Consider the following 26,185-nt stretch of genomic DNA (forward strand, 5'->3'; position numbering starts at 1 on the left):
AATTAGAACTTTTAAATGACCAATGATGAATGAATAAATAACAATGGAAAGCGCACCTCTGACTAAACTCTCTCAATACAATGATTCTGAAGAAAGAGAAAGTCTTTCACTAATCTAATACAGCAAAAGTCTAAGAAAAAAATACAGTATGAAAGCCTGAACAATAGTTAAACCATAGACTAAACAAATGAGAAAACAAGTTAAAAAAAGATGGATTGTTTTAAGGATAGTTATCAATATTGTTCAGTGCATTTGCAGTGTTGCTCACTCAGTGCTTTGTCCTTTGTGAATAATTGGGAGAGTTTAAAACAATAGCTTATTAAAGTTAAAGGTGTCTGAAGGTATGGTGGTCGACAGCCAACTTTTCTTGATTGAATGATAAAGATAAAATTTCCACAGTCAACGCGAATCTGGTCCAACATGCCATGGTCAAGAACTGCATTTCTGAAAAGATTTATAACATGAGTAATCATAAATATTTATTAAAATATGTTATTCAAGTTTTTTGTTTGTTTTAAAAATGTTCTGCATATCAGACATAACCAGTAAAACATTAGGTACTGTAATAAAATTTCTTGGAATCCCCAGCATGTCACAGCCTGGACTCTTATGTTGCCAATTCCTGTTTTATTTTCTTGTATTTTCAGTTTTGTCTTGTCATGTATAGGTTAGCTTTACGTTCCAGTCACGTGATTCCCCAGCTGTGTCCGTTTAGCATTTTTTCTGTGTATTTTAATTCCATGTCTTCCCACTTCCAGTCTCCAGATTGCCTGTTTAGTTTTGCCAGCATAGACGTATGGTTGTACAGTACTAAGCTACGAACCAGCTGACTAATGTCGTGCAGTCCTGTAGTGGGTCTTCTTCTTCTGTGGAGGATTGCGGTGGATTGCATTCTCAATGTCGCGCTACTGCCAGTATCCTAACCGTGCGGTGGCTCGTATCCATGGAGCCAATTTAAAAAAAAAACAACAATAAAAAAGGTATGCGCTTCCGCACAGAGGTGTGGCGAGCAGCTTCGCTTGCAACACGCCCAGAAAACACAGCGTTTGCTGATGGGGAGTGGAAACCACATATTGACAGGGGCAGTGTGGACGATCTACAGGGTTTTATGGGATGAAAATTTACAGAGACCTTACTGAGACATTAAAGTCCAATATTTTATAGAATGAAAAGTATGATCAGTCTCCTTTAACGTTTCTAGTTGAAGAACCTCTCGCCTTTTCTTTGGCCCGTGATGGCAGACGCAGACCTGCATGAAGTGTACACGTTGCTAGGTGTTTAGAAATTGGTAGTGATGGCCAAAGAAAACTTTTCTGAAGCACTGAAGCTTTTATCGAAAAAGGGGTAATTACTCGAAGCTTTTCAACGCAGTAACATCATCAGTAGTTACATCTAAAGGCCAAAAAATAAATTGCAGCTTGAAGTTACTGTAATGAACCGCTTCATTACGGGGTCAAACTGAAGTTGATGCTTTCTTAATAATACCAACAACAGTCCACTGAAGGACGTATGCTTGTGCTGTGAGGTCACTGCCTCCATGTGCTTTTGTGATGTATTAACCAATGGACAGATACATTTATATATAATATCATATTGTAACTTTACTGTAATTGTAAAGTGTATTTCTCTTTTTTATTGTCTTGAACTGGAGTTAAAATTGCCTATTAAACTGGGCAATATAAGTGCTTTTGAGATGATTATACTGTAAACACACAATGCACGTAAAGTTATTTTATTAGGCTTTCAGGGCTTAGTCTGTTTCTTTTCTTGGAGACAATTTCTTCTGCCTTAGAAAAAAATCCTCTCACATGGTATGGATGACGCTGGAGTGCACAAACACTGTAGGGCAAGTTTGTACAGGTGAGGGTACACTGCCTTCCCACTCAACCAGAACTGATGTGGATCCTCTGTGCGGGGAATTAGTGGTTCTGTACCGCTGTACTCCAGGACAACATCAAATACCTCAATGTGTGATTAGGACCGGAGGGAGAGGTGTATGCTTTGTGTTTCTGCACCTAAAATGGTTGCAAACTCTGCAGTAAGGTGATTCACTGCAGTATGAGCATTGCTCTGGCATTGCTCTTCAGATGGCTCAGCTGTGGCCATGTAAAAAGGAGAAAGCACTTCCAGACACTCTTTAACAGGAGGGTACTTCTCAGCAGTGATGGGTGGAAGATCTGTCCTCATTGAGATGAGGGCAGCACCAAGTGGCTCTCTCTCATCATACAGATGCCACAGCATGGTGTATGTGCTGTTCCACGTCCTGCAGGAGCTTCAGATATGGTCTACCCATCCTTTGTTGCATTTGGCAGAGCCTTTCTTTTGCAGTTGTGCTTGACCGGAAATACCCAACTATCCTACGAGCCTTTCCTCTGATCTTCTCCAGCCCAGGCTGTTGATCGATAGATTTCATAACTATTAGGCATAAAGTAATGTAAGTGCTGAATGCCCCACTCTTCTACCAGAGCCCTCTTCACCTGTGCAGTATGTTCTTATCACGGTTCACGGTGAAGGACCCACACGCACAGCTTGCAAGAACTCAGCTAGGTGAGGATTTCGTCAGTAAAAGCGCAGAAATAGAGCCGGAAACCAGACACAATGCTGAGACTGTGACAGTTCTGCAGTGTGGGACTTGGGAAAATGTCCCACACCCAGCAACACTGTGTACTGTGAGTCTTAGTTATTAATAAAGTGACAGGTCACAGCTAAGTATGCATCCATATGAACTGATGTCCACATGTCACTAGTGAGACTGACAGCTAATGTAGGTTGGATTTAAGACACTTGTTTGGGTGGGCTCTGAGGTTGCTAAAACAGAAGGACACGTTTGAATGTCAGTATAAAGTATAAGCACATTATTTTGAAGGCATTTAGCCAAAGCTGACTAGTCCATTGTAATAAATTATGTAATGTGGGATATAATTAAGTGAATTAATTACAAAATTTGTGTCTTATCTCACCAACATCCTGATGGTGTTTCATAAGAACCACCAACCAAAGAATGCTCTCTCCGAAAAAGTATTTGTATAAGCAGCAAAGTAAGAAACACTAATGAATAGCTTACGTTTACATACCATGACTGCTGGTCTATTCCCAGAAGGCATGGAATCATGTTTAGCACGGTGATGTCCCAGCATTGACGAGGTGTTGTTGTTGTAAGACAACTGCTCTCTCTCTCTTTATCTATATAGAATAAAAAATGCGTTCTACCTGAGCGCAGCGACTGTACAGAAGCTAGAGCAGGAAGTGACAGCAGATCAGAGACTGGGCCTAGCCGTGAAGGCTGTTCTGTAGCTTGAACTGGCTGAGACTGCAATGCTAGAGCTTGAGTTGATCAAGAAAACTGCCCTGGAGTTTGAGTTGAACCTGAAGGCATCACAGAAGCTTGGGCTGGGCGCAACTGCTGCACTGGTGCTTGGGCTGGAGCTTGAAGCAGAGCTAAGGCGTGGGTACAGAATCGGTGCTTGAGCTGGCTGTGGAGGTTGAGCTGGAACATAAGCTAGGCAAAATGGCTGCACTGGAGCTTGACGTGGCTGGGCGACAGGTGCAGCAGCCCTTGCTCCTGCTCAAAAGGACAACAGTCCGGTCCGAGTCATGCTCACGCTCCTGTGCCACCTTCTAGCTTTATTTAGCTCAACTCTGCATCAAAGCCCATCATAATCCTGGTGGATCAGATACGAGGATCCCTTTAGCCCTCGTCCTTGACGGTCTGCGGAAGGCCACTTTTGCCCTTGATCTTGGTGACACGGTGAAGTGGGCTACTCCAGTCGTGCCCGGTGGTCTAGAGATGACCACACCAGCGTTGAGTGTGTTACCTTCTGCCTCAAAATGGCAGACCATGCTGAAAAAAAGTTAAGCACCAAAGAACAGGCAGACTGGCAAAATGTTTAATAGGAACAAAACAACCAAAAACACTCCCATACACAAAACCTAAAACACAGCGGACTAGGAGGACATAGCACTACTGGCAAGAAACCCTGGCTCACAAGACTGGATAACCTAAGCAGAACTAAATAGAGCAGGATCAAAAAGAAACAAATACATAACCTGGGACACGAAAGGAGAACTGATCCACAGGGGAAACGTGTGACATGGCCTGGCAACATTGACAATCTAACATGAGATGAGTAAATAAGGTGGCATATTTAAGCAGAGAGGAGTGAAAGGCACAGGTGAGTGGAATAAGTCAACCTGGTGATGGGTCCAGCAACACCGAAGCATCGGCGCATGCGTCAAGGTCATAGAGCGAAACCTCGTGTTGGTTCGCGTATCGCGTTGGGAAAGTCACGTGTCTGTCATGTCTGCACGCCAGACTGTGTTTATAAAGAAGCGCATGTGTCGGGCTGCATCTGCCAAAAGGAATCCCTGAGCGTTTGCCATTCATCATCAAATTCATCTATAATTATGGAGCAGCCTCAAGCCAAAGGAAAGGTTTCCGCCGTGTGGGACCATTTTGATCTCATATTAGATAATAAGGTCTTTTAATTTTTCTTGTTGTTTAATCCGGTTCAGGTTTCCACTTGACGTATCTGAATTCAGATTAATTTCAAAGTGACTCTTGAAACCACCTCACAATGTGTTTACCCCAGCAACACTTCTAGACCCAAGATTTAAATCACTCTGGTTCCGCAGTTCCTCCGAGTGCAATGAGGCCGTCATTAGACTGTGGGCAGACTGCGCGTCTGTACGGAACCGTGTGTACAGCAGCTGTCTGCACCCAGTTTACGTTATTGCAGTGAGCAGGCAGACTAAAAGTACCACAGCTGATGCCATCCATGAGGTGCAGAGATAACTGGCAGAGGACAGTATTGCCAGGTCCCAGGTTCCTATGAGATACTGGGTCAACCAAAAGATGATCTATCCAAACCTCTTCTGGCTGTCCTTACAATTTCTCTGCACTCCAGCCTCATCTGTGCCATGTGAATGGGTCTTTTCTACAGCTGGAGGACTTGTATCAAAAAAGCTAACGGACTAAAATGTTGGAAAAACTTTTTTTTTAAATAAAAATTTCAAAAAGAAAGGCATCCTCATTGACAACATGTTAAATTAGATTTTCAATTATGATAAAGGTTACTTTATTGACCATATCTAAAAATATCAATTTTAAGATACTGTATGTAAGACCTGTTAAATGTGAAAACTACTGTAAATGACAATGTTTTGTTGTCACACAGAAAGTAACCCGGCTCTTCTCACTGTTTGGCGACAGTGCTACACACTGCACCACCATGCCACCCTACATGTTGAATGTAAATGGTAAATGTTTGCCAAGTGTAAAACTAAAGATTCACAAGGTAAATGTCAATGTAGATTTAATGTTTACATGTGTAAATGTAAATTTAACATTTACATTTAACATTTACATGAGCAATTAGTCTCCACTCCTACCTTCAAATGGGGCCCGTAATGCTGATTCCAGATCAGTACATCAAACACCTCAAACAGTGCGGAGTGAGATGCGAGAAAACATGTTATAGATGCTCCTTTTACATGCGGTACCCCATACCAAACAGCGTAACTCGTCGGCGCTGTGCTCTGGCTAATACAACTAACCAAAAATATCAGACTGTGTGTGCTGAAGAACTCACTGTCTTTTAAATAATCTACAGCATAACCTCTGGCCATTGAATATACACAAAACCAACTAAACTGAGATTTGCAACAACCGTTATTTTTATGAACTATTTTTAATTGAAGTAGTCTAACTCAACAACTTTGGCTCCAGTCATTCCTCTTGTGCTCTTGAAAAATGCTCTTGTTCTTTGCCCTTATTATTATACTTATTAATTCATTAAATTGATATCTAGAGTTTACCTAGGTTAGTTTAAGCATGGTCTCACCATAATAAGAACTGCTGTTCCTATTTCAAGAATTAATAATGCATTAATTATTAAATAATTAATTGATTATTAAATTTGAATCCGATACATCTGGTTGGCAGCACAAGATCCCTCCTTCATTTCTACCTTGACTTTTAAGTCACAAACAATAAAAAGCAGGGAAAAAGAAGTCTACATTATACATGAAAAAAGTAAAATAAAATAATACTTTGTTAAACATTACTTTTGTTAGGGATTGTTTTCACACAATATGTTATGGTGATTACAGTTCTCATAGTTATTTCATCATCTAGTCATCAGTTGATCATTTAAACAGTCTTGATTTTTGCAGACCACAACTTTGGTGAGAGTCCTGACAGGCTGATGAGCTGGAAGACAAGGAAAACTATTTAGGTTAGATGTCTGTTGGTTTATTACAACAAAGAAGAAAACGACACTTTAAAAAAATCCTCACCTGCTTTAAAAAACTGTCTATATCTGAAGGTGATATTTGAGAAGATGATGATAATCTGATGTTCAGTCTAACAACAGAATCTGTTCAAATAATGAACACAAATTAAAAAATGTGACGAATATGACAAATTAAATGTGACAAAGCTACAGAATAATAAGCACAACACTATATGTTGTTGTGGATTCTAAATATGTTTTAACGTGTGGCTAAATAAGATAATTTGCCCATTAATGTCAAATATTCAGAGCAACCTATAGTATAATGTAGAACTTATAATGACAATATAATATAAAACTATATACTTACATGGAGGATTTGCTGAAAGACCAGTGTGAGAGTTGTGAGTCAAAGTGTTTGTTTAAATAAAGAAAAAGAATAATATTAATGAAGGAATAATTAATAATATATTATCTTTTGAAATGTCAACATTTATACAAAAACATATGTAATGCACGATAAATATACTGAAAATGACAAAACATCAACAACAATTCAAATTTGTCTGATTTGCACATATTTGTATGATTGCTATTTCAATGTGCTACTACAGTATTACTTACTGTAGTTAAAAGTGTCATTTAGCTGTAATCTAGTACAATGACATGAATTTATTTTAAAAGTACTTGTAATTATTCGTCTACAGCACAGTAAGAATAAAGAGCATCTTACGAGTGACTGCAGTGATCGTTACTCCACTGCTTCTGACATTGTCAAACACAGAGAACAGAGTGAATGTATATTCAGTCCCAGCAGTGAGAGATGAGACTGTCTGAGTTACTGGTCCTCCTCCAACAGGTGCATTGATGGTGGTCTCTGTACCATTAAACTGAAGAATAAAACTGACTCCATTGTTTACTGGACTCCACTGCAGAGTGATACTGGTCTCATTTTGGGCAGTTGCTCCAAAGCTTTGGGCATTTGATGGAGCTAAACCATAAAAATGATGGAATTAAAGATTTAAAACAAGATTTGTGGGATAACAAAAACATCTGACTTGGTAACTTTTGATTGACAAACCATTTTGCACTCCATAATCTAACGGTCACATATTCAGAAGTAATCGTATTGATCAGCATTTTTTTTATGTCTTAGCTTTCAAAATAAAGTTTATACAACCCAGCAATTTACAAAGTACATGTGATTATCACATACAACACGGTAAGAGTAGTGAAAATCTTACCAGTGGCTGCAATGATTGTTACTCCACTGCTTCTGACATTATCAAACACAGAGAACAGTGTGAATGTATATTCAGTCCCAGCAATTAGAGATGAAACTGTCTGAGTTACTGGTCCCCCTCCAACAGGTGCAGTGATGGTTCTAACTGTACCATTAAACTGAAGAATAAAACTGACTCCACTGTTTACTTGACTCCACTGCAGAGTGATACTGGTCTCATTTTGGGCAGTTGCTCCAAAGCTTTGGGCATTTGATGGAGCTAAACCATAAAAATGATAGAATTGCAGATTAAAAACAAGATTTGTTGGATAAAAAAAAAATATCACATGGTAACTATTGATTCACAAACCATATTGTACCCCACAATCTAACGGTCACATATTCAGAAGTCATTGTATTGTTTAGCAATCTTTTAATTTTAAGCTATCAAAAAGATGTTTATACAAACCAGCAATTTTCAAAGTACATGTAATTATCAGATACAAGACGGTAAGAGTGGAGAGAATCTTACCAGTGGCTGCAATGATCGTTACTCCACTGCTTCTGACATTGTCAAACACAGAGAACAGTGTGAATGTATATTCAGTCCCAGCAGAGAGAGATGAGACTGTCTGAGTTACTGGTCCTCCTCCAACAGGTGTAGCGATGGTTTTTACTGTCCCATTAAACTGAAGAATAAAACTGACTCCATTGTTTACTGGACTCCACTGCAGAGTGATACTGGTCTCATTTTGGGCAGTTGCTCCAAAGCTTTGGGCATTTGATGGAGCTAAACCATAAAAATGATGGAATTAAAGATTTAAAACAAGATTTGTGGGATAACAAAAACATCTGACTTGGTAACTTTTGATTGACAAACCATTTTGCACTCCATAATCTAACGGTCACATATTAAAAAGTAATCGTATTGATCGGCAATATTTTAATTTTTAGCTTTCAAAAAAATGTTCATACTGTACAAACCAGCAATTTCAAAAATAGATGTAATTATCAGATACAATTTCCAAAGTACATGTAATTATCAGATACAACACGGTAAGAGTGGAGAGAATCTTACCAGTGGCTGCAATGATCGTTACTCCACTGCTTCTTACATTGTCAAACACAGTGAACAGTGTGAATGTATATTCAGTCCCAGCAGTGAGAGATGAGACTGTCTGAGTTACTGGTCCTCCTCCAACAGGTGCAGTGATGTTTGTCTCTGTACCATTAAACTGAAGAATAAAACTGACTCCACTGTTTACTTGACTCCACTGCAGAGTGATACTGGTCTCATTTTGGGCAGTTGCTCCAAAGCTTTGGGCATTTGATGGAGCTAAACCATAAAAATGATGGAATTAAAGATTTAAAACAAGATTTGTGGGATAACAACAACATCTGACATGGTAACTTTTGATTAACAAACCATTTTGCACTCCACAATCTAACAGTCACATATTCAGAAATAATCTTATTGATCAGCAATACTTTAATTCTTAGCCCTCAAAAAAATGTTCATACAAACCAGCAATTCCCAAAGTACATGTAATTATCACATACAACATGGCAAGAGTAGAGATAATCTTACCAGTGGCTGCAATGATCGTTACTCCACTGCTTCTGACATTGTCAAACACAAAGAACAGAGTGAATGTATATTCAGTCCCAGCAGAGAGAGATGAGACTGTCTGAGTTACTGGTCCTCCTCCAACAGGTGTAGCGATGGTTTTTACTGTCCCATTAAACTGAAGAATAAAACTGACTCCATTGTTTACTGGACTCCACTGCAGAGTGATACTGGTCTCATTTTGGGCAGTTGCTCCAAAGCTTTGGGCATTTGATGGAGCTAAACCATAAAAATAATGGAATTAAAGATTTAAAACAAGATTTGTGGGATAACAAAAACATCTGACATGGTAACTTTTGATTGACAAACCATTTTGCACCTCACAATCTAACGGTTACATATTTAGAAGTAATCGTACTGATCTGAAAAAATTTAATTTTTGGCTTTCAAAAAAATGTTCATACAAACCAGCAATTTCAAAAATAGATGTAATTATCAGATACAATTTCCAAAGTACATGTAATTATCAGATACAACACGGTAAGAGTGGAGAGAATCTTACCAGTGGCTGCAATGATCGTTACTCCACTGCTTCTTACATTGTCAAACACAGTGAACAGAGTGAATGTATATTCAGTCCCAGCAGTGAGAGATGAGACTGTCTGAGTTACTGGTCCTCCTCCAACAGGTGTAGCGATGGTTTTTACTGTCCCATTAAACTGAAGAATAAAACTGACTCCACTGTTTACTTGACTCCATTGCAGAGTGATACTGGTTTCATTTTGGGCAGTTGCTCCAAAGCTTTGGGCATTTGATGGAGCTACACGAAAAAATGATGGAATTAAAGATTTAAAACAAGACTTGTGGGATAACAAAAATATCTTAAATGACGACTTTTGATTGACAAACCATTTTGCACTCCATAATCTAACGGTCACATATTCAAAAGTAATCGTATTGATCGGCAATATTTTAATTTTTAGTTTTCAAAAAGATGTTTATAGAAATCAGCAATTTACAAAGTACATGTGATTATCACATACAACACGGTAAGAGTAGAGAGTATCTTACCAGTGGCTGCAATGATCGTTACTCCACTGCTTCTGACATTGTCAAACACAGAGAACAGAGTGAATGTATATTCAGTCCCAGCAGAGAGAGATGAGACTGTCTGAGTTACTGGTCCTCCTCCAACAGGTGCAGCGTTGGTTTTTACTGTCCCATTAAACTGAAGAAGAAAACTGACTCCATTGTTTACTGGACTCCACTGCAGAGTGATACTGGTCTCATTTTGGGCAGTTGCTCCAAAGCTTTGGGCATTTGATGGAGCTAAACCATAAAATGATGGAATTAAAGATTTAAAACAAGATTTGTGGGATAACAAAAACATCTGACATGGTAACTTTTGATTGACAAACCATTTTGCACCTCACACTCTAACGGTTACATATTTAGAAGTAATCGTACTGATCTGAAAAAATTTAATTTTTAGCTTTTAAAAAGATGTTCATACAAACCAGCAATTTCAAAAATAGATGTAATTATCAGATACAATTTCCAAAGTACATGTAATTATCAGATACAACACGGTAAGAGTGGAGAGAATCTTACCAGTGGCTGCAATGATCGTTACTCCACTGCTTCTGACATTGTCAAACACAGAGAACAGAGTGAATGTATATTCATTCCCAGCAGTGAGAGATGAGACTGTCTGAGTTACTGGTCCTCCTCCAACAGGTGCAGCGATGGTTTTTACTGTCCCATTAAACTGAAGAACAAAACTGACTCCATTGTTTACTGGACTCCACTGCAGAGTGATACTGGTCTCATTTTGGGCAGTTGCTCCAAAGCTTTGGGCATTTGATGGAGCTACACCAGAAAATGATGGAATTAAAGATTAAAAATAAAATTTGTGGGATAACAAAAACATCTGACTTGGTAACTTTTGATTGACAAACCATTTTGCACTCCACAATCTAACGGTCACATAGTCAGAAGTAATCGTATTGATCGGCAATATTTTAATTTTTAGTTTTCAAAAAGATGTTTATAGAAATCAGCAATTTACAAAGTACATGTGATTATCACATACAACACGGTAAGAGTAGAGAGTATCTTACCAGTGGCTGCAATGATGGTTATTCCACTGCTTCTGACATTGTCAAACACAGAGAACAGAGTGAATGTATATTCAGTCCCAGCAGAGAGAGATGAGACTGTCTGAGTTACTGGTCCTCCTCCAACAGGTGCAGCGATGGTTTTTACTGTCCCATTAAACTGAAGAAGAAAACTGACTCCATTGTTTACTGGACTCCACTGCAGAGTGATACTGGTCTCATTTTGGGCAGTTGCTCCAAAGCTTTGGGCATTTGATGGAGCTAAACCATAAAAATGATGGAATAAAAATTAAAAACAAGATTTGTGGGACAACAAAAACATCTGACATGGTAACCTTTGATCCACAAGCCATTTTGCACCCCGCAATCTAACGGTCAGATATTCAGAAGTAATCGTATTGATCAGCAATATTTTAATTTTTAGTTTTAAAAAAGATGTTTATAGAAACCAGCAATTTACAAAGTACATGTAATTATCACCTAAAACACGGTAAGAGTAGAGAGAATCTTACCAGTGGCTGCAATGATCGTTACTCCACTGCTTCTGACATTGTCAAACACAGAGAACAGTGTGAATGTATATTCAGTACCAGCAGTGAGAGATGAGACTGTCTGAGTTACTGGTCCTCCTCCAACAGGTGCAGCGATGGTTTTTACTGTCCCATTAAACTGAAGAATAAAACTGACTCCATTGTTTACTGGACTCCACTGCAGAGTGATACTGGTCTCATTTTGGGCAGTTGCTCCAAAGCTTTGGGCATTTGATGGAGCTAAACCATAAAAATGATGGAATAAAAATTAAAAACAAGATTTGTGGGATAACAAAAACATCTGACATGGTAACTTTTGATCCACAAGCCATTTTGCACCCCGCAATCTAACGGTCAGATATTCAGAAGTAATCGTATTGATCAGCAATATTTTAATTTTTAGTTTTAAAAAAGATGTTTATAGAAACCAGCAATTTACAAAGTACATGTGATTATCACCTAAAACACGGTAAGAGTAGAGAGAATCTTACCAGTGGCTGCAATGATCGTTACTCCACTGCTTCTGACATTGTCAAACACAGAGAACAGTGTGAATGTATATTCAGTCCCAGCAGAGAGAGAGGAGACTGTCTGAGTTACTGGTCCTCCTCCAACAGGTGTAGCGATGGTTTTTACTGTCCCATTAAACTGAAGAATAAAACTGACTCCACTGTTTACTTGACTCCATTGCAGAGTGATACTGGTCTCATTTTGGGCAGTTGCTCCAAAGCTTTGGGCATTTGATGGAGCTACACCAGAAAATGATGGAATTAAAGATTAAAAATAAAATTTGTGGGATAACAAAAACATCTGACTTGGTAACTTTTGATTGACAAACCATTTTGCACTCCACAATCTAACGGTCACATATTCAGAAGTAATCGTATTGATCGGCAATATTTTAATTTTTAGTTTTCAAAAAGATGTTTATAGATATCAGCAATTTACAAAGTACATGTGATTATCACATACAACACGGTAAGAGTAGAGAGTATCTTACCAGTGGCTGCAGTGATGGTTATTCCACTGCTTCCTACATTGTCAAACACAGAGAACAGAGTGAATGTATATTCAGTCCCAGCAGAGAGAGATGAGACTGTCTGAGTTACTGGTCCTCCTCCAACAGGTGCAGCGATGGTTTTTACTGTCCCATTAAACTGAAGAAGAAAACTGACTCCATTGTTTACTGGACTCCACTGCAGAGTGATACTGGTCTCATTTTGGGCAGTTGCTCCAAAGCTTTGGGCATTTGATGGAGCTAAACCATAAAAATGATGGAATAAAAATTAAAAACAAGATTGGTGGGATAACAAAAACATCTGACATGGTAACTTTTGATCCACAAGCCATTTTGCACCCCGCAATCTAACGGTCAGATATTCAGACGTAATCGTATTGATCAGCAATATTTTAATTTTTAGTTTTAAAAAAGATGTTTATAGAAACCAGCAATTTACAAAGTACATGTGATTATCACCTAAAACACGGTAAGAGTAGAGAGAATCTTACCAGTGGCTGCAATGATCGTTACTCCACTGCTTCTGACATTGTCAAACACAGAGAACAGTGTGAATGTATATTCAGTCCCAGCAGAGAGAGATGAGACTGTCTGAGTTACTGGTCCTCCTCCAACAGGTGCAGCGATGGTTTTTACTGTCCCATTAAACTGAAGAAGAAAACTGACTCCATTGTTTACTGGACTCCACTGCAGAGTGATACTGGTCTCATTTTGGGCAGTTGCTCCAAAGCTTTGGGCATTTGATGGAGCTAAACCATAAAAATGATGGAATTAAAGATTTAAAACAAGATTTGTGGGATAACAAAAACATCTGACATGGTAACTTTTGATTGACAAACCATTTTGCACCTCACACTCTAACGGTCACATATTCAGAAGTAATCGTATTGATCAGCAATTTTTTTATTTCTTAGCTTTTAAAATAAAGTTTATACAAACCAGCAATTTAAAAAAGTACATGTAATTATCAGATACAACACGGTAAGAGTGGAGAGAATCTTACCAGTGGCTGCAATGATCGTTACTCCACTGCTTCTTACATTGTCAAACACAGAGAACAGTGTGAATGTATATTCAGTCCCAGCAATTAGAGATGAAACTGTCTGAGTTACTGGTCCTCCTCCAACAGGTGCAGCGATGGTTTTTACTGTCCCATTAAACTGAAGAATAAAACTGACTCCATTGTTTACTGGACTCCACTGCAGAGTGATACTGGTCTCATTTTGGGCAGTTGCTCCAAAGCTTTGGGCATTTGATGGAGCTAAACCATAAAAATGATGGAATAAAAATTAAAAACAAGATTTGTGGGACAACAAAAACATCTGACATGGTAACCTTTGATCCACAAGCCATTTTGCACCCCGCAATCTAACAGTCAGATATTCAGAAGTAATCGTATTGATCAGCAATATTTTAATTTTTAGTTTTAAAAGAGATGTTTATAGAAACCAGCAATTTACAAAGTACATGTGATTATCACCTAAAACACGGTAAGAGTAGAGAGAATCTTACCAGTGGCTGCAATGATCGTTACTCCACTGCTTCTGACATTGTCAAACACAGAGAACAGTGTGAATGTATATTCAGTACCAGCAGTGAGAGATGAGACTGTCTGAGTTACTGGTCCTCCTCCAACAGGTGCAGCGATGGTTTTTACTGTCCCATTAAACTGAAGAATAAAACTGACTCCATTGTTTACTGGACTCCACTGCAGAGTGATACTGGTCTCATTTTGGGCAGTTGCTCCAAAGCTTTGGGCATTTGATGGAGCTAAACCATAAAAATGATGGAATAAAAATTAAAAACAAGATTTGTGGGATAACAAAAACATCTGACATGGTAACTTTTGATCCACAAGCCATTTTGCACCCCGCAATCTAACGGTCAGATATTCAGAAGTAATCGTATTGATCAGCAATATTTTAATTTTTAGTTTTAAAAAAGATGTTTATAGAAACCAGCAATTTACAAAGTACATGTGATTATCACCTAAAACACGGTAAGAGTAGAGAGAATCTTACCAGTGGCTGCAATGATCGTTACTCCACTGCTTCTGACATTGTCAAACACAGAGAACAGTGTGAATGTATATTCAGTCCCAGCAGAGAGAGATGAGACTGTCTGAGTTACTGGTCCTCCTCCAACAGGTGCAGCGATGGTTTTTACTGTCCCATTAAACTGAAGAAGAAAACTGACTCCATTGTTTACTGGACTCCACTGCAGAGTGATACTGGTCTCATTTTGGGCAGTTGCTCCAAAGCTTTGGGCATTTGATGGAGCTAAACCATAAAAATGATGGAATTAAAGATTTAAAACAAGATTTGTGGGATAACAAAAACATCTGACATGGTAACTTTTGATTGACAAACCATTTTGCACCTCACACTCTAACGGTCACATATTCAGAAGTAATCGTATTGATCAGCAATTTTTTTATTTCTTAGCTTTTAAAATAAAGTTTATACAAACCAGCAATTTAAAAAAGTACATGTAATTATCAGATACAACACGGTAAGAGTGGAGAGAATCTTACCAGTGGCTGCAATGATCGTTACTCCACTGCTTCTTACATTGTCAAACACAGAGAACAGTGTGAATGTATATTCAGTCCCAGCAATTAGAGATAAAACTGTCTGAGTTACTGGTCCTCCTCCAACAGGTGCAGCGATGGTTTTTACTGTCCCATTAAACTGAAGAATAAAACTGACTCCATTGTTTACTGGACTCCACTGCAGAGTGATACTGGTCTCATTTTGGGCAGTTGCTCCAAAGCTTTGGGCATTTGATGGAGCTAAACCATAAAAATGATGGAATAAAAATTAAAAACAAGATTTGTGGGATAACAAAAACATCTGACATGGTAACCTTTGATCCACAAGCCATTTTGCACCCCGCAATCTAACAGTCAGATATTCAGAAGTAATCGTATTGATCAGCAATATTTTAATTTTTAGTTTTAAAAAAGATGTTTATAGAAACCAGCAATTTACAAAGTACATGTGATTATCACCTAAAACACGGTAAGAGTAGAGAGAATCTTACCAGTGGCTGCAATGATCGTTACTCCACTGCTTCTGACATTGTCAAACACAGAGAACAGTGTGAATGTATATTCAGTACCAGCAGTGAGAGATGAGACTGTCTGAGTTACTGGTCCTCCTCCAACAGGTGCAGCGATGGTTTTTACTGTCCCATTAAACTGAAGAATAAAACTGACTCCATTGTTTACTGGACTCCACTGCAGAGTGATACTGGTCTCATTTTGGGCAGTTGCTCCAAAGCTTTGGGCATTTGATGGAGCTAAACCATAAAAATGATGGAATAAAAATTAAAAACAAGATTTGTGGGATAACAAAAACATCTGACATGGTAACTTTTGATCCACAAGCCATTTTGCACCCCGCAATCTAACGGTCAGATATTCAGAAGTAATCGTATTGATCAGCAATATTTTAATTTTTAGTTTTAAAAAAGATGTTTATAGAAACCAGCAATTTACAAAGTACATGTGATTATCACCTAAAACACGGTAAGAGTAGAGAGAATCTTACCAGTGGCTGCAATGATCGTTACTCCACTGCTTCTGACATTGTCAAACACAGAGAACAGTGTGAATGTATATTCAGTCCCAGCAGAGAGAGATGAGACTGTCTGAGTTACTGGTCCTCCTCCAACAGGTGTAGCGATGGTTTTTACTGTCCCATTAAACTGAAGAATAAAACTGACTCCACTGTTTACTTGACTCCATTGCAGAGTGATACTGGTCTCATTTTGGGCAGTTGCTCCAAAGCTTTGGGCATTTGATGGAGCTACACCAGAAAATGATGGAATTAAAGATTAAAAATAAAATTTGTGGGATAACAAAAACATCTGACTTGGTAACTTTTGATTGACAAACCATTTTGCACTCCACAATCTAACGGTCACATATTCAGAAGTAATCGTATTGATCAGCAATTTTTTTATTTCTTAGCTTTTAAAATAAAGTTTATACAAACCAGCAATTTAAAAAAGTACATGTAATTATCAGATACAACACGGTAAGAGTGGAGAGAATCTTACCAGTGGCTGCAATGATCGTTACTCCACTGCTTCTTACATTGTCAAACACAGAGAACAGTGTGAATGTATATTCAGTCCCAGCAATTAGAGGTAAAACTGTCTGAGTTACTGGTCCTCCTCCAACAGGTGCAGCGATGGTTTTTACTGTCCCATTAAACTGAAGAATAAAACTGACTCCATTGTTTACTGGACTCCACTGCAGAGTGATACTGGTCTCATTTTGGGCAGTTGCTCCAAAGCTTTGGGCATTTGATGGAGCTAAACCATAAAAATGATGGAATTAAAGATTTAAAACAAGATTTGTGGGATAACAAAAACATCTGACATGGTAACTTTTGATTGACAAACCATTTTGCACCTCACACTCTAACGGTCACATATTCAGAAGTAATCGTATTGATCAGCAATTTTTTTATTTCTTAGCTTTTAAAATAAAGTTTATACAAACCAGCAATTTAAAAAAGTACATGTAATTATCAGATACAACACGGTAAGAGTGGAGAGAATCTTACCAGTGGCTGCAATGATCGTTACTCCACTGCTTCTTACATTGTCAAACACAGAGAACAGTGTGAATGTATATTCAGTCCCAGCAATTAGAGGTAAAACTGTCTGAGTTACTGGTCCTCCTCCAACAGGTGCAGCGATGGTTTTTACTGTCCCATTAAACTGAAGAATAAAACTGACTCCATTGTTTACTGGACTCCACTGCAGAGTGATACTGGTCTCATTTTGGGCAGTTGCTCCAAAGCTTTGGGCATTTGATGGAGCTAAACCATAAAAATGATGGAATTAAAGATTTAAAACAAGATTTGTGGGATAACAAAAACATCTGACATGGTAACTTTTGATTGACAAACCATTTTGCACCTCACACTCTAACGGTCACATATTCAGAAGTAATCGTATTGATCAGCAATTTTTTTATTTCTTAGCTTTTAAAATAAAGTTTATACAAACCAGCAATTTAAAAAAGTACATGTAATTATCAGATACAACACGGTAAGAGTGGAGAGAATCTTACCAGTGGCTGCAATGATCGTTACTCCACTGCTTCTTACATTGTCAAACACAGTGAACAGAGTGAATGTATATTCAGTCCCAGCAGTGAGAGATGAGACTGTCTGAGTTACTGGTCCTCCTCCAACAGGTGTAGCGATGGTTTTTACTGTCCCATTAAACTGAAGAATAAAACTGACTCCACTGTTTACTTGACTCCATTGCAGAGTGATACTGGTTTCATTTTGGGCAGTTGCTCCAAAGCTTTGGGCATTTGATGGAGCTACACCAGAAAATGATGGAATTAAAGATTTAAAACAAGACTTGTGGGATAACAAAAATATCTTAAATGACGACTTTTGATTGACAAACCATTTTGCACTCCATAATCTAACGGTCACATATTCAAAAGTAATCGTATTGATCGGCAATATTTTAATTTTTAGTTTTCAAAAAGATGTTTATAGAAATCAGCAATTTACAAAGTACATGTGATTATCACATACAACACGGTAAAAGTAGAGAGTATCTTACCAGTGGCTGCAATGATCGTTACTCCACTGCTTCTGACATTGTCAAACACAGAGAACAGAGTGAATGTATATTCAGTCCCAGCAGAGAGAGATGAGACTGTCTGAGTTACTGGTCCTCCTCCAACAGGTGCAGCGATGGTTTTTACTGTCCCATTAAACTGAAGAATAAAACTGACTCCACTGTTTATTTGACTCCACTGCAGAGTGATACTGGTCTCATTTTGGGCAGTTGCTCCAAAGCTTTGGGCATTTGATGGAGCTAAACCATAAAAACGATGGAATTAAAGATTTAAAACAAGATTTTTGGGATAACAACAACATCTGACATGGTAACTTTTGATTCACAAACCATTTTGCACTCCACATTCTAACAGTCACATATTCAGAAATAATCTTATTGATCAGCAATACTTTAATTCTTAGCCCTCAAAAAAATGTTCATACAAACCAGCAATTCCCAAAGTACATGTAATTATCACATACAACATGGCAAGAGTAGAGAGAATCTTACCAGTGGCTGCAATGATCGTTATTCCACTGCTTCTGACATTGTCAAACACAGAGAACAGTGTGAATGTATATTCAGTCCCAGCAGAGAGAGATGAGACTGTCTGAGTTACTGGTCCTCCTCCAACAGGTGTAGCGATGGTTTTTACTGTCCCATTAAACTGAAGAATAAAACTGACTCCACTGTTTACTTGACTCCATTGCAGAGTGATACTGGTCTCATTTTGGGCAGTTGCTCCAAAGCTTTGGGCATTTGATGAAGCTACACCAGAAAATGATGGAATTAAAGATTAAAAATAAAATTTGTGGGATAACAAAAACATCTGACTTGGTAACTTTTGATTGACAAACCATTTTGCACTCCACAATCTAACGGTCACATATTCAGAAGTAATCGTATTGATCAGCAATTTTTTTATTTCTTAGCTTTTAAAATAAAGTTTATACAAACCAGCAATTTAAAAAAGTACATGTAATTATCAGATACAACACGGTAAGAGTGGAGAGAATCTTACCAGTGGCTGCAATGATCGTTACTCCACTGCTTCTTACATTGTCAAACACAGAGAACAGTGTGAATGTATATTCAGTCCCAGCAATTAGAGATGAAACTGTCTGAGTTACTGGTCCTCCTCCAACAGGTGCAGCGATGGTTTTTACTGTCCCATTAAACTGAAGAATAAAACTGACTCCATTGTTTACTGGACTCCACTGCAGAGTGATACTGGTCTCATTTTGGGCAGTTGCTCCAAAGCTTTGGGCATTTGATGGAGCTAAACCATAGAAAATAATGGAATTAAAGATTTAAAACAAGATTTGTGGGATAACAAAAACATCTGACATGGTAACTTTTGATTGACAAACCATTTTGCACCTCACAATCTAACGGTTACATATTTAGAAGTAATCGTACTGATCTGAAAAAATTTAATTTTTGGCTTTCAAAAAAATGTTCATACAAACCAGCAATTTCAAAAATAGATGTAATTATCAGATACAATTTCCAAAGTACATGTAATTATCAGATACAACACGGTAAGAGTGGAGAGAATCTTACCAGTGGCTGCAATGATCGTTACTCCACTGCTTCTTACATTGTCAAACACAGTGAACAGAGTGAATGTATATTCAGTCCCAGCAGTGAGAGATGAGACTGTCTGAGTTACTGGTCCTCCTCCAACAGGTGTAGCGATGGTTTTTACTGTCCCATTAAACTGAAGAATAAAACTGACTCCACTGTTTACTTGACTCCATTGCAGAGTGATACTGGTTTCATTTTGGGCAGTTGCTCCAAAGCTTTGGGCATTTGATGGAGCTACACCAGAAAATGATGGAATTAAAGATTTAAAACAAGACTTGTGGGATAACAAAAATTTCTTAAATGACGACTTTTGATTAACAAACCATTTTGCACTCCATAATCTAACGGTCACATATTCAAAAGTAATCGTATTGATCGGCAATATTTTAATTTTTAGTTTTCAAAAAGATGTTTATAGAAATCAGCAATTTACAAAGTACATGTGATTATCACATACAACACGGTAAAAGTAGAGAGTATCTTACCAGTGGCTGCAATGATCGTTACTCCACTGCTTCTGACATTGTCAAACACAGAGAACAGAGTGAATGTATATTCAGTCCCAGCAGAGAGAGATGAGACTGTCTGAGTTACTGGTCCTCCTCCAACAGGTGCAGCGATGGTTTTTACTGTCCCATTAAACTGAAGAAGAAAACTGACTCCATTGTTTACTGGACTCCACTGCAGAGTGATACTGGTCTCATTTTGGGCAGTTGCTCCAAAGCTTTGGGCATTTGATGGAGCTAAACCATGAAAATGATGGAATTAAAGATTTAAAACAAGATTTGTGGGATAACAAAAACATCTGACATGGTAACTTTTGATTGACAAACCATTTTGCACCTCACACTCTAACGGTTACATATTTAGAAGTAATCGTACTGATCTGAAAAAATTTAATTTTTAGCTTTTAAAAAGATGTTCATACAAACCAGCAATTTCAAAACTAGATGTAATTATCAGATACAATATCCATAGTACAGCAATATTTTAATTTTTAGTTTTAAAAAAGATGTTTTTAGAAACCAGCAATTTACAAAGTACATGTGATTATCACCTAAAACACGGTAAGAGTAGAGAGAATCTTACCAGTGGCTGCAATGATCGTTACTCCACTGCTTCTGACATTGTCAAACACAGAGAACAGTGTGAATGTATATTCAGTCCCAGCAGAGAGAGATGAGACTGTCTGAGTTACTGGTCCTCCTCCAACAGGTGTAGCGATGGTTTTTACTGTCCCATTAAACTGAAGAATAAAATTGACTCCACTGTTTACTTGACTCCACTGCAGAGTGATACTGGTCTCATTTTGGGCAGTTGCTCCAAAGCTTTGGGCATTTGATGGAGCTACACCACAAAATGATGGAATTAAAGATTAAAAACAAATGTTGTGGGATAACAAAAACGTCTGACTTGGTAACTTTTGATTGGCAAACCATTTTGCACTCCACAATCTAACGGTCACACATTTAGAAGTAATCGTATTGATCAGCAATTTTTTTTTCTTAGCTTTCAAAATAAAGTTTATACAAACCAGTAATTTCCAAAGTACATGTAATTATCACATACAACACGATAAAAGTAGAGAGACTCTTACCAGTAGCTGCAATGATCGTTACTCCACTGCTTCTGACATTGTCAAACACAGAGAACAGTGTGAATGTATATTCAGTCCCAGCAGTGAGAGATGAGACTGTCTGAGTTACTGGTCCTCCTCCAACAGGTGCAGCGATGGTTTTTACTGTCCCATTAAACTGAAGAATAAAACTGACTCCACTGTTTACTTGACTCCACTGCAGAGTGATACTGGTCTCATTTTGGGCAGTTGCTCCAAAGCTTTGGGCATTTGATGGAGCTAAACCATAAAAAATGATGGAATTAAAGATTTAAAACAAGATTTGTGGGATAACAAAAACATCTGACATGGTAACTTTTGATTGACAAACCATTTTGCACCTCACAATCTAACGGTCACATATTCAGAAGTATTCGTATTGATCAGCAATACTTTAATTCTTAGCCCTCAAAAAATGTTCATACAAACCAGCAATTTACAAAGTACATGTATTCATCACATACAACATGGTAAGAGTAGAGAGAATCTTACCAGTGGCTGCAATGATCGTTATTCCACTGCTTCTGACATTGTCAAACACAGAGAACAGAGTGAATGTATATTCAGTCCCAGCAGTGAGAGATGAGACTGTCTGAGTTACTGGTCCTCCTCCAACAGGTGCACTGATGTTTGTCTCTGTACCATTAAACTGAAGAATAAAACTGACTCCACTGTTTACTTGACTCCACTGCAGAGTGATAGTGGTCTCATTTTGAGCAGTTGCCCCAAATCTCTCTGCATTTGATGGAGCTAAACCATAAAAATGATGGAATTAAAGATTAAAAACAATATTTGTGGGACAAAAAAAATCTGACATGGTAACGTTTGATTTACAAACAATTATACACCCCACAGTCTAACGGTCACATGTACAGTACAGAAGTAATAATACTGTTTAGCCATGTTTTAATTTGGAGTTTTAAAAATATTCTTTACACAAAGCAGCAACTTTAAAAGTACATGTAATTATCACATACCACACAGTAAGAACAGAAAATATCGTACCAGTGGCTGCAGTGATCGTTACTCCACTACTTCTGACATTGGAAAACACAGAGAACAGAGTGAATGTATATTCAGTCCCAGCAGAGAGAGATGAGACTGTCTGAGTTACTGGTCCTCCTCCAACAGGTGCAGTGATGTTTGTCTCTGTACCATTGAACTGAAGAATAAAACTGACTCCATTGTCTACTTGACTCCACTGCAGAGTAATACTGGTCTCATTGTGGGCAGTTGCTCCAAAGCTCTGTGCATTTGTTGGAGCTAAACCATAAAATGAAAAAATTGAAGATTTAAAAAAATATTTGTGGAATAAAAAAATCTGACATGGTAACTTTTGATTTAAAAAAATATTTTTCATTCCACAGTCTAACAATCAAAAATACAGAAGTCTTTATTCTGATTAGCAATGTTTTCCCTTTTTTATGGAAACATTGTTCACACAATCCAGCAACTTTGAAAGTACATGTAATTACCATGTATCGCACGTTAACATTAGACAGCATCTTACCGGTGACTGAAGTGATGGTTATTCCACTGATTATGACGTTGTCAACCACAGAGACCAGAGTGAAGTTATATTCAGTCCCAGCAGTGAGAAATAAGACTGTCTGAGTTACAAGTCCTCCTCCAAAAGGTGCAGTGATGTTTGTCTCTGTACCATCAAACTGAAGAATAAAACTTACTCCACTGTTTACTTGATTCCACTGTAGAGTGATACTGGTCTCATTTTGTGTTGTTGATCTGAAGCTTCCTGCATTTGTTGGCTCTATGACCAAACATGTGATTTAGATGTGGCCTTTTGCACATGAACATGTGAACAGTAATAGTAGTTATATCAAATACCATTATTAACGATTTAATAAAATAAATGCTCATACAAATCAGGTGTGAAACAATGAATATTATCAGCCTGTCTGCATTTACAAACAAATCCTGTAGAATTGATCATTGGAATTTAATTATTCATTTTTTTATAGCTGTTTACTCACAACAAGGTTAAAAAGATAAATAAACTGACATTTGCAGGCTGTAAATGTAACCTTGGACATTTCACTATTCACCTCCATTATGGTTCAACATGTTTTTTTCCTTCTTGGAGCAGGGTTAAGATCAGTTAATGAGAATCGTCATTTTAAATTCTGGAATTAGTTTTTCTTACTTTGAGTCTTGAAACTTTACACTACTTCTGCATTTAATTTTTATATTTACTCAGTACAGTATAACATTTTTAGGGCCTCCCTAGCAGTAATTTTATGATGTGTTTCTGTTTTCTGATTTACACAGTACCCCATGGGAATCGCCCATATTGTATTGCAGTATAAAATCCCTTTTCAGTGGGTCACCGCCTTGAGCAATTGTGTTATCAACCATGTAGGATTTAACACTTAGTAATAACTGATAACTTTCCCCCTACATCTCTACCTACCTTTAGCCATCCAGCTGCATCCAGCTGCCAGCTATTCTTGGACAGTAAGTAAAGCAAGTTCAAAATTAATTAGTTCTCTCTGATTTAGCTAGCAAGCATCAAATTGCTGTTATTTTTTTCTAACATTCTTCTAAGCATAACTTTTCCTTGCTTTGCAGCCAAAGTTATTTTGCCTTTTACCACTAATTATCTGCTTTGAAATTATTTTTTGTTTTACTTTGGTCAACCTGATGTTTTTATCTGGAGTGTTAAAAAAAATTGGGAAAACATTGAGAACATACAGTACATTGTACACAAACTCCACAAAGAGAAAAATATGTTATGAACAGAAATTAGTTATTAGATTCAAATACAGTACTTGTTTGCCTCTTTTTGTATGTATACAATATTACAATGAAACACAATTCTTTACCTGTTGTGTAACAGATGAATGGGGAACTGAGAGAGCAGTTATCATTTGACCAGAGTCCAGAGTCACTGAATGATGTGGTGATGCACTCGTCTATACTAGAGTACATGTATGGCTCACCACTGGCCCAGTTACGAAAAACAGACGTGCTTCCATCAGACCACACCACGTCCTGGTGCAGACCAATGAACACACCATACACGCCTGCTAAGTTTGTGATTATGCTATTTTCAGCCTCATTTCGTATACTGGGAGAGAAACAGAAACAAATTAATTTTATAGGTGAAATAAAAATATATTGATAAATACAATGATTGTTTATGGAGTTAATGTTTTACAATTTATATTTCTAGTACAGTAAATGTTATAATACTGTAACATTCCAAGTACCGCACGGTAATACGAACATGAATAGGATTAAATCTATAGGCACAGCATTTAAACCAATTACATCCAGACGTATGCAGTCCTGTAACATCTTCCTCTTTATCAGTAAACACTGTACCTGGCTAAATCTACATAGTTGTTTCTGCAGTAGCTCTGAGCATCAGTCCAGGTCATGAAGTCGTTAACCAACACAAAAGATGATACGCCATTTATTGCACCTGAACATACATAGATTAAAAAAAAAAGCTCTTAACAACATCAAGCATGTCCTAAACATAATGATATGCACACATACCAGGAAAAGTGGAAAGGTTAGATTACAAATATGTAGATATATGAGTTCTGGTGCTAGTTTACTGTGCATATAAACAGTATACTTGTAAACTTACCATTGTAGCATACAAATGGTAATGCATGAGTGCAGTACCAATTAGTCCATATGCCAGGAGCACTTGTCTGGATACCAAACACGAGCACACAGGATTGTTGTCCATACACAGGATAACCAGGACCCCAGTTTAAAAACCCTGTTCCTCCTTCTCCATAGAGGCTGGTGTCATTCAGGGACCATATCCAGATGTTCAGTAGACCTATCCAAGCTTTGCCTGTTTGAAAGCATATATGACAATGAACACCCACATACTGTGGCTGCATGGTTCATGACAATTCATGAGTCTAGTCCTGAGAACTCACCTGTGTAATTTGACGTTGTGTTTGTAACAGCAGAGACATCAGCTGTGTTCTCTATAGTAGCCAGGTCAGAGTAAAACTGTCTGCAAAAGCTCCGAGCATCAGTCCAGTTCAGTGGTGTGTTCACAAAATAGAACTGTCGTGTTTGGACAGAAGCGTCACTGATCAGTGCTCCTAAAACAAAGTAGAGGCTGTTTTGTATCCATAAGGTAAGATTAACAGATCATACTTAAAGTTTTTATGATGTTCACGTCCATGATCAAACAGTCCAGTTACCCAAAGCAACATTCTTTTATTTTATTAGTTTCTTCACTGAAATGAATAAACCAAATAACATTTAGCTTCTTTACTGTTTCTCTGTCTGTTTTCTTGCTGCTCACATTTAACATAGACTGAAGACTGTTTAAGCTGTAATTGCCTGACGAACACAACTAAAATAATTAAACAATGTCACCAACCTGTGAGCACAAAGATGATCAGACGATAATCCATATGTCAAATCTTCGAAAAAAAGCATTTAAGCATTTGTTTATATATAAATAGCACACATCAACACATTTACAACACAATAATGGAATTTTGAATCTACGTACCCCTGAATTTATACTGTGGAGCAGTTAGTCTCTGCTGCTTGAATACAGTCCTCATGTCAAGCTGTTCAGCCTCTGTAAGACAGTGTTTGTAAAGCATGCATGAGTTTGGTTTAGGTTTTAGATTTAGGAATCAGGAAGTGAAAGATTCATTTACTGCCATATTTCTTCACCTGTGTGCACTGATGGAAAGGTATGCA

General features: G+C 37.8%; 1 protein-coding gene and 1 long non-coding RNA gene across 2 annotated transcripts; both read right to left on the bottom strand.

The window, feature by feature from the left end:
• Window positions 1-5,096: 5,096 nt before the first annotated feature.
• LOC129603853 (uncharacterized) lies at window positions 5,097-6,637 on the bottom strand. Its single transcript, XR_008694086.1, has 3 exons — window positions 6,601-6,637; window positions 6,295-6,374; window positions 5,097-6,208 (listed from the first exon to the last, which is right to left on the bottom strand). It is a non-coding gene; the product is annotated as an uncharacterized LOC129603853 (long non-coding RNA).
• A 14,095-nt stretch (window positions 6,638-20,732) lies between these two features.
• LOC121202712 (macrophage mannose receptor 1-like) lies at window positions 20,733-26,064 on the bottom strand. Its single transcript, XM_041073641.2, has 8 exons — window positions 25,989-26,064; window positions 25,854-25,896; window positions 25,399-25,569; window positions 25,095-25,310; window positions 24,824-24,923; window positions 24,322-24,566; window positions 21,464-21,721; window positions 20,733-20,752 (listed from the first exon to the last, which is right to left on the bottom strand). The coding sequence occupies exons 2-8, from the start codon at window positions 25,885-25,887 to the stop codon at window positions 20,733-20,735; spliced, it is 1,044 nt and encodes a 347-aa protein (XP_040929575.2). The 5' UTR covers window positions 25,888-25,896; window positions 25,989-26,064.
• Window positions 26,065-26,185: the final 121 nt, after the last annotated feature.

Source organism: Betta splendens, chromosome 2 (assembly GCF_900634795.4).
Source record: "Betta splendens chromosome 2, fBetSpl5.4, whole genome shotgun sequence".
NCBI classification, from domain to species: Eukaryota; Metazoa; Chordata; class Actinopteri; order Anabantiformes; family Osphronemidae; genus Betta; species Betta splendens.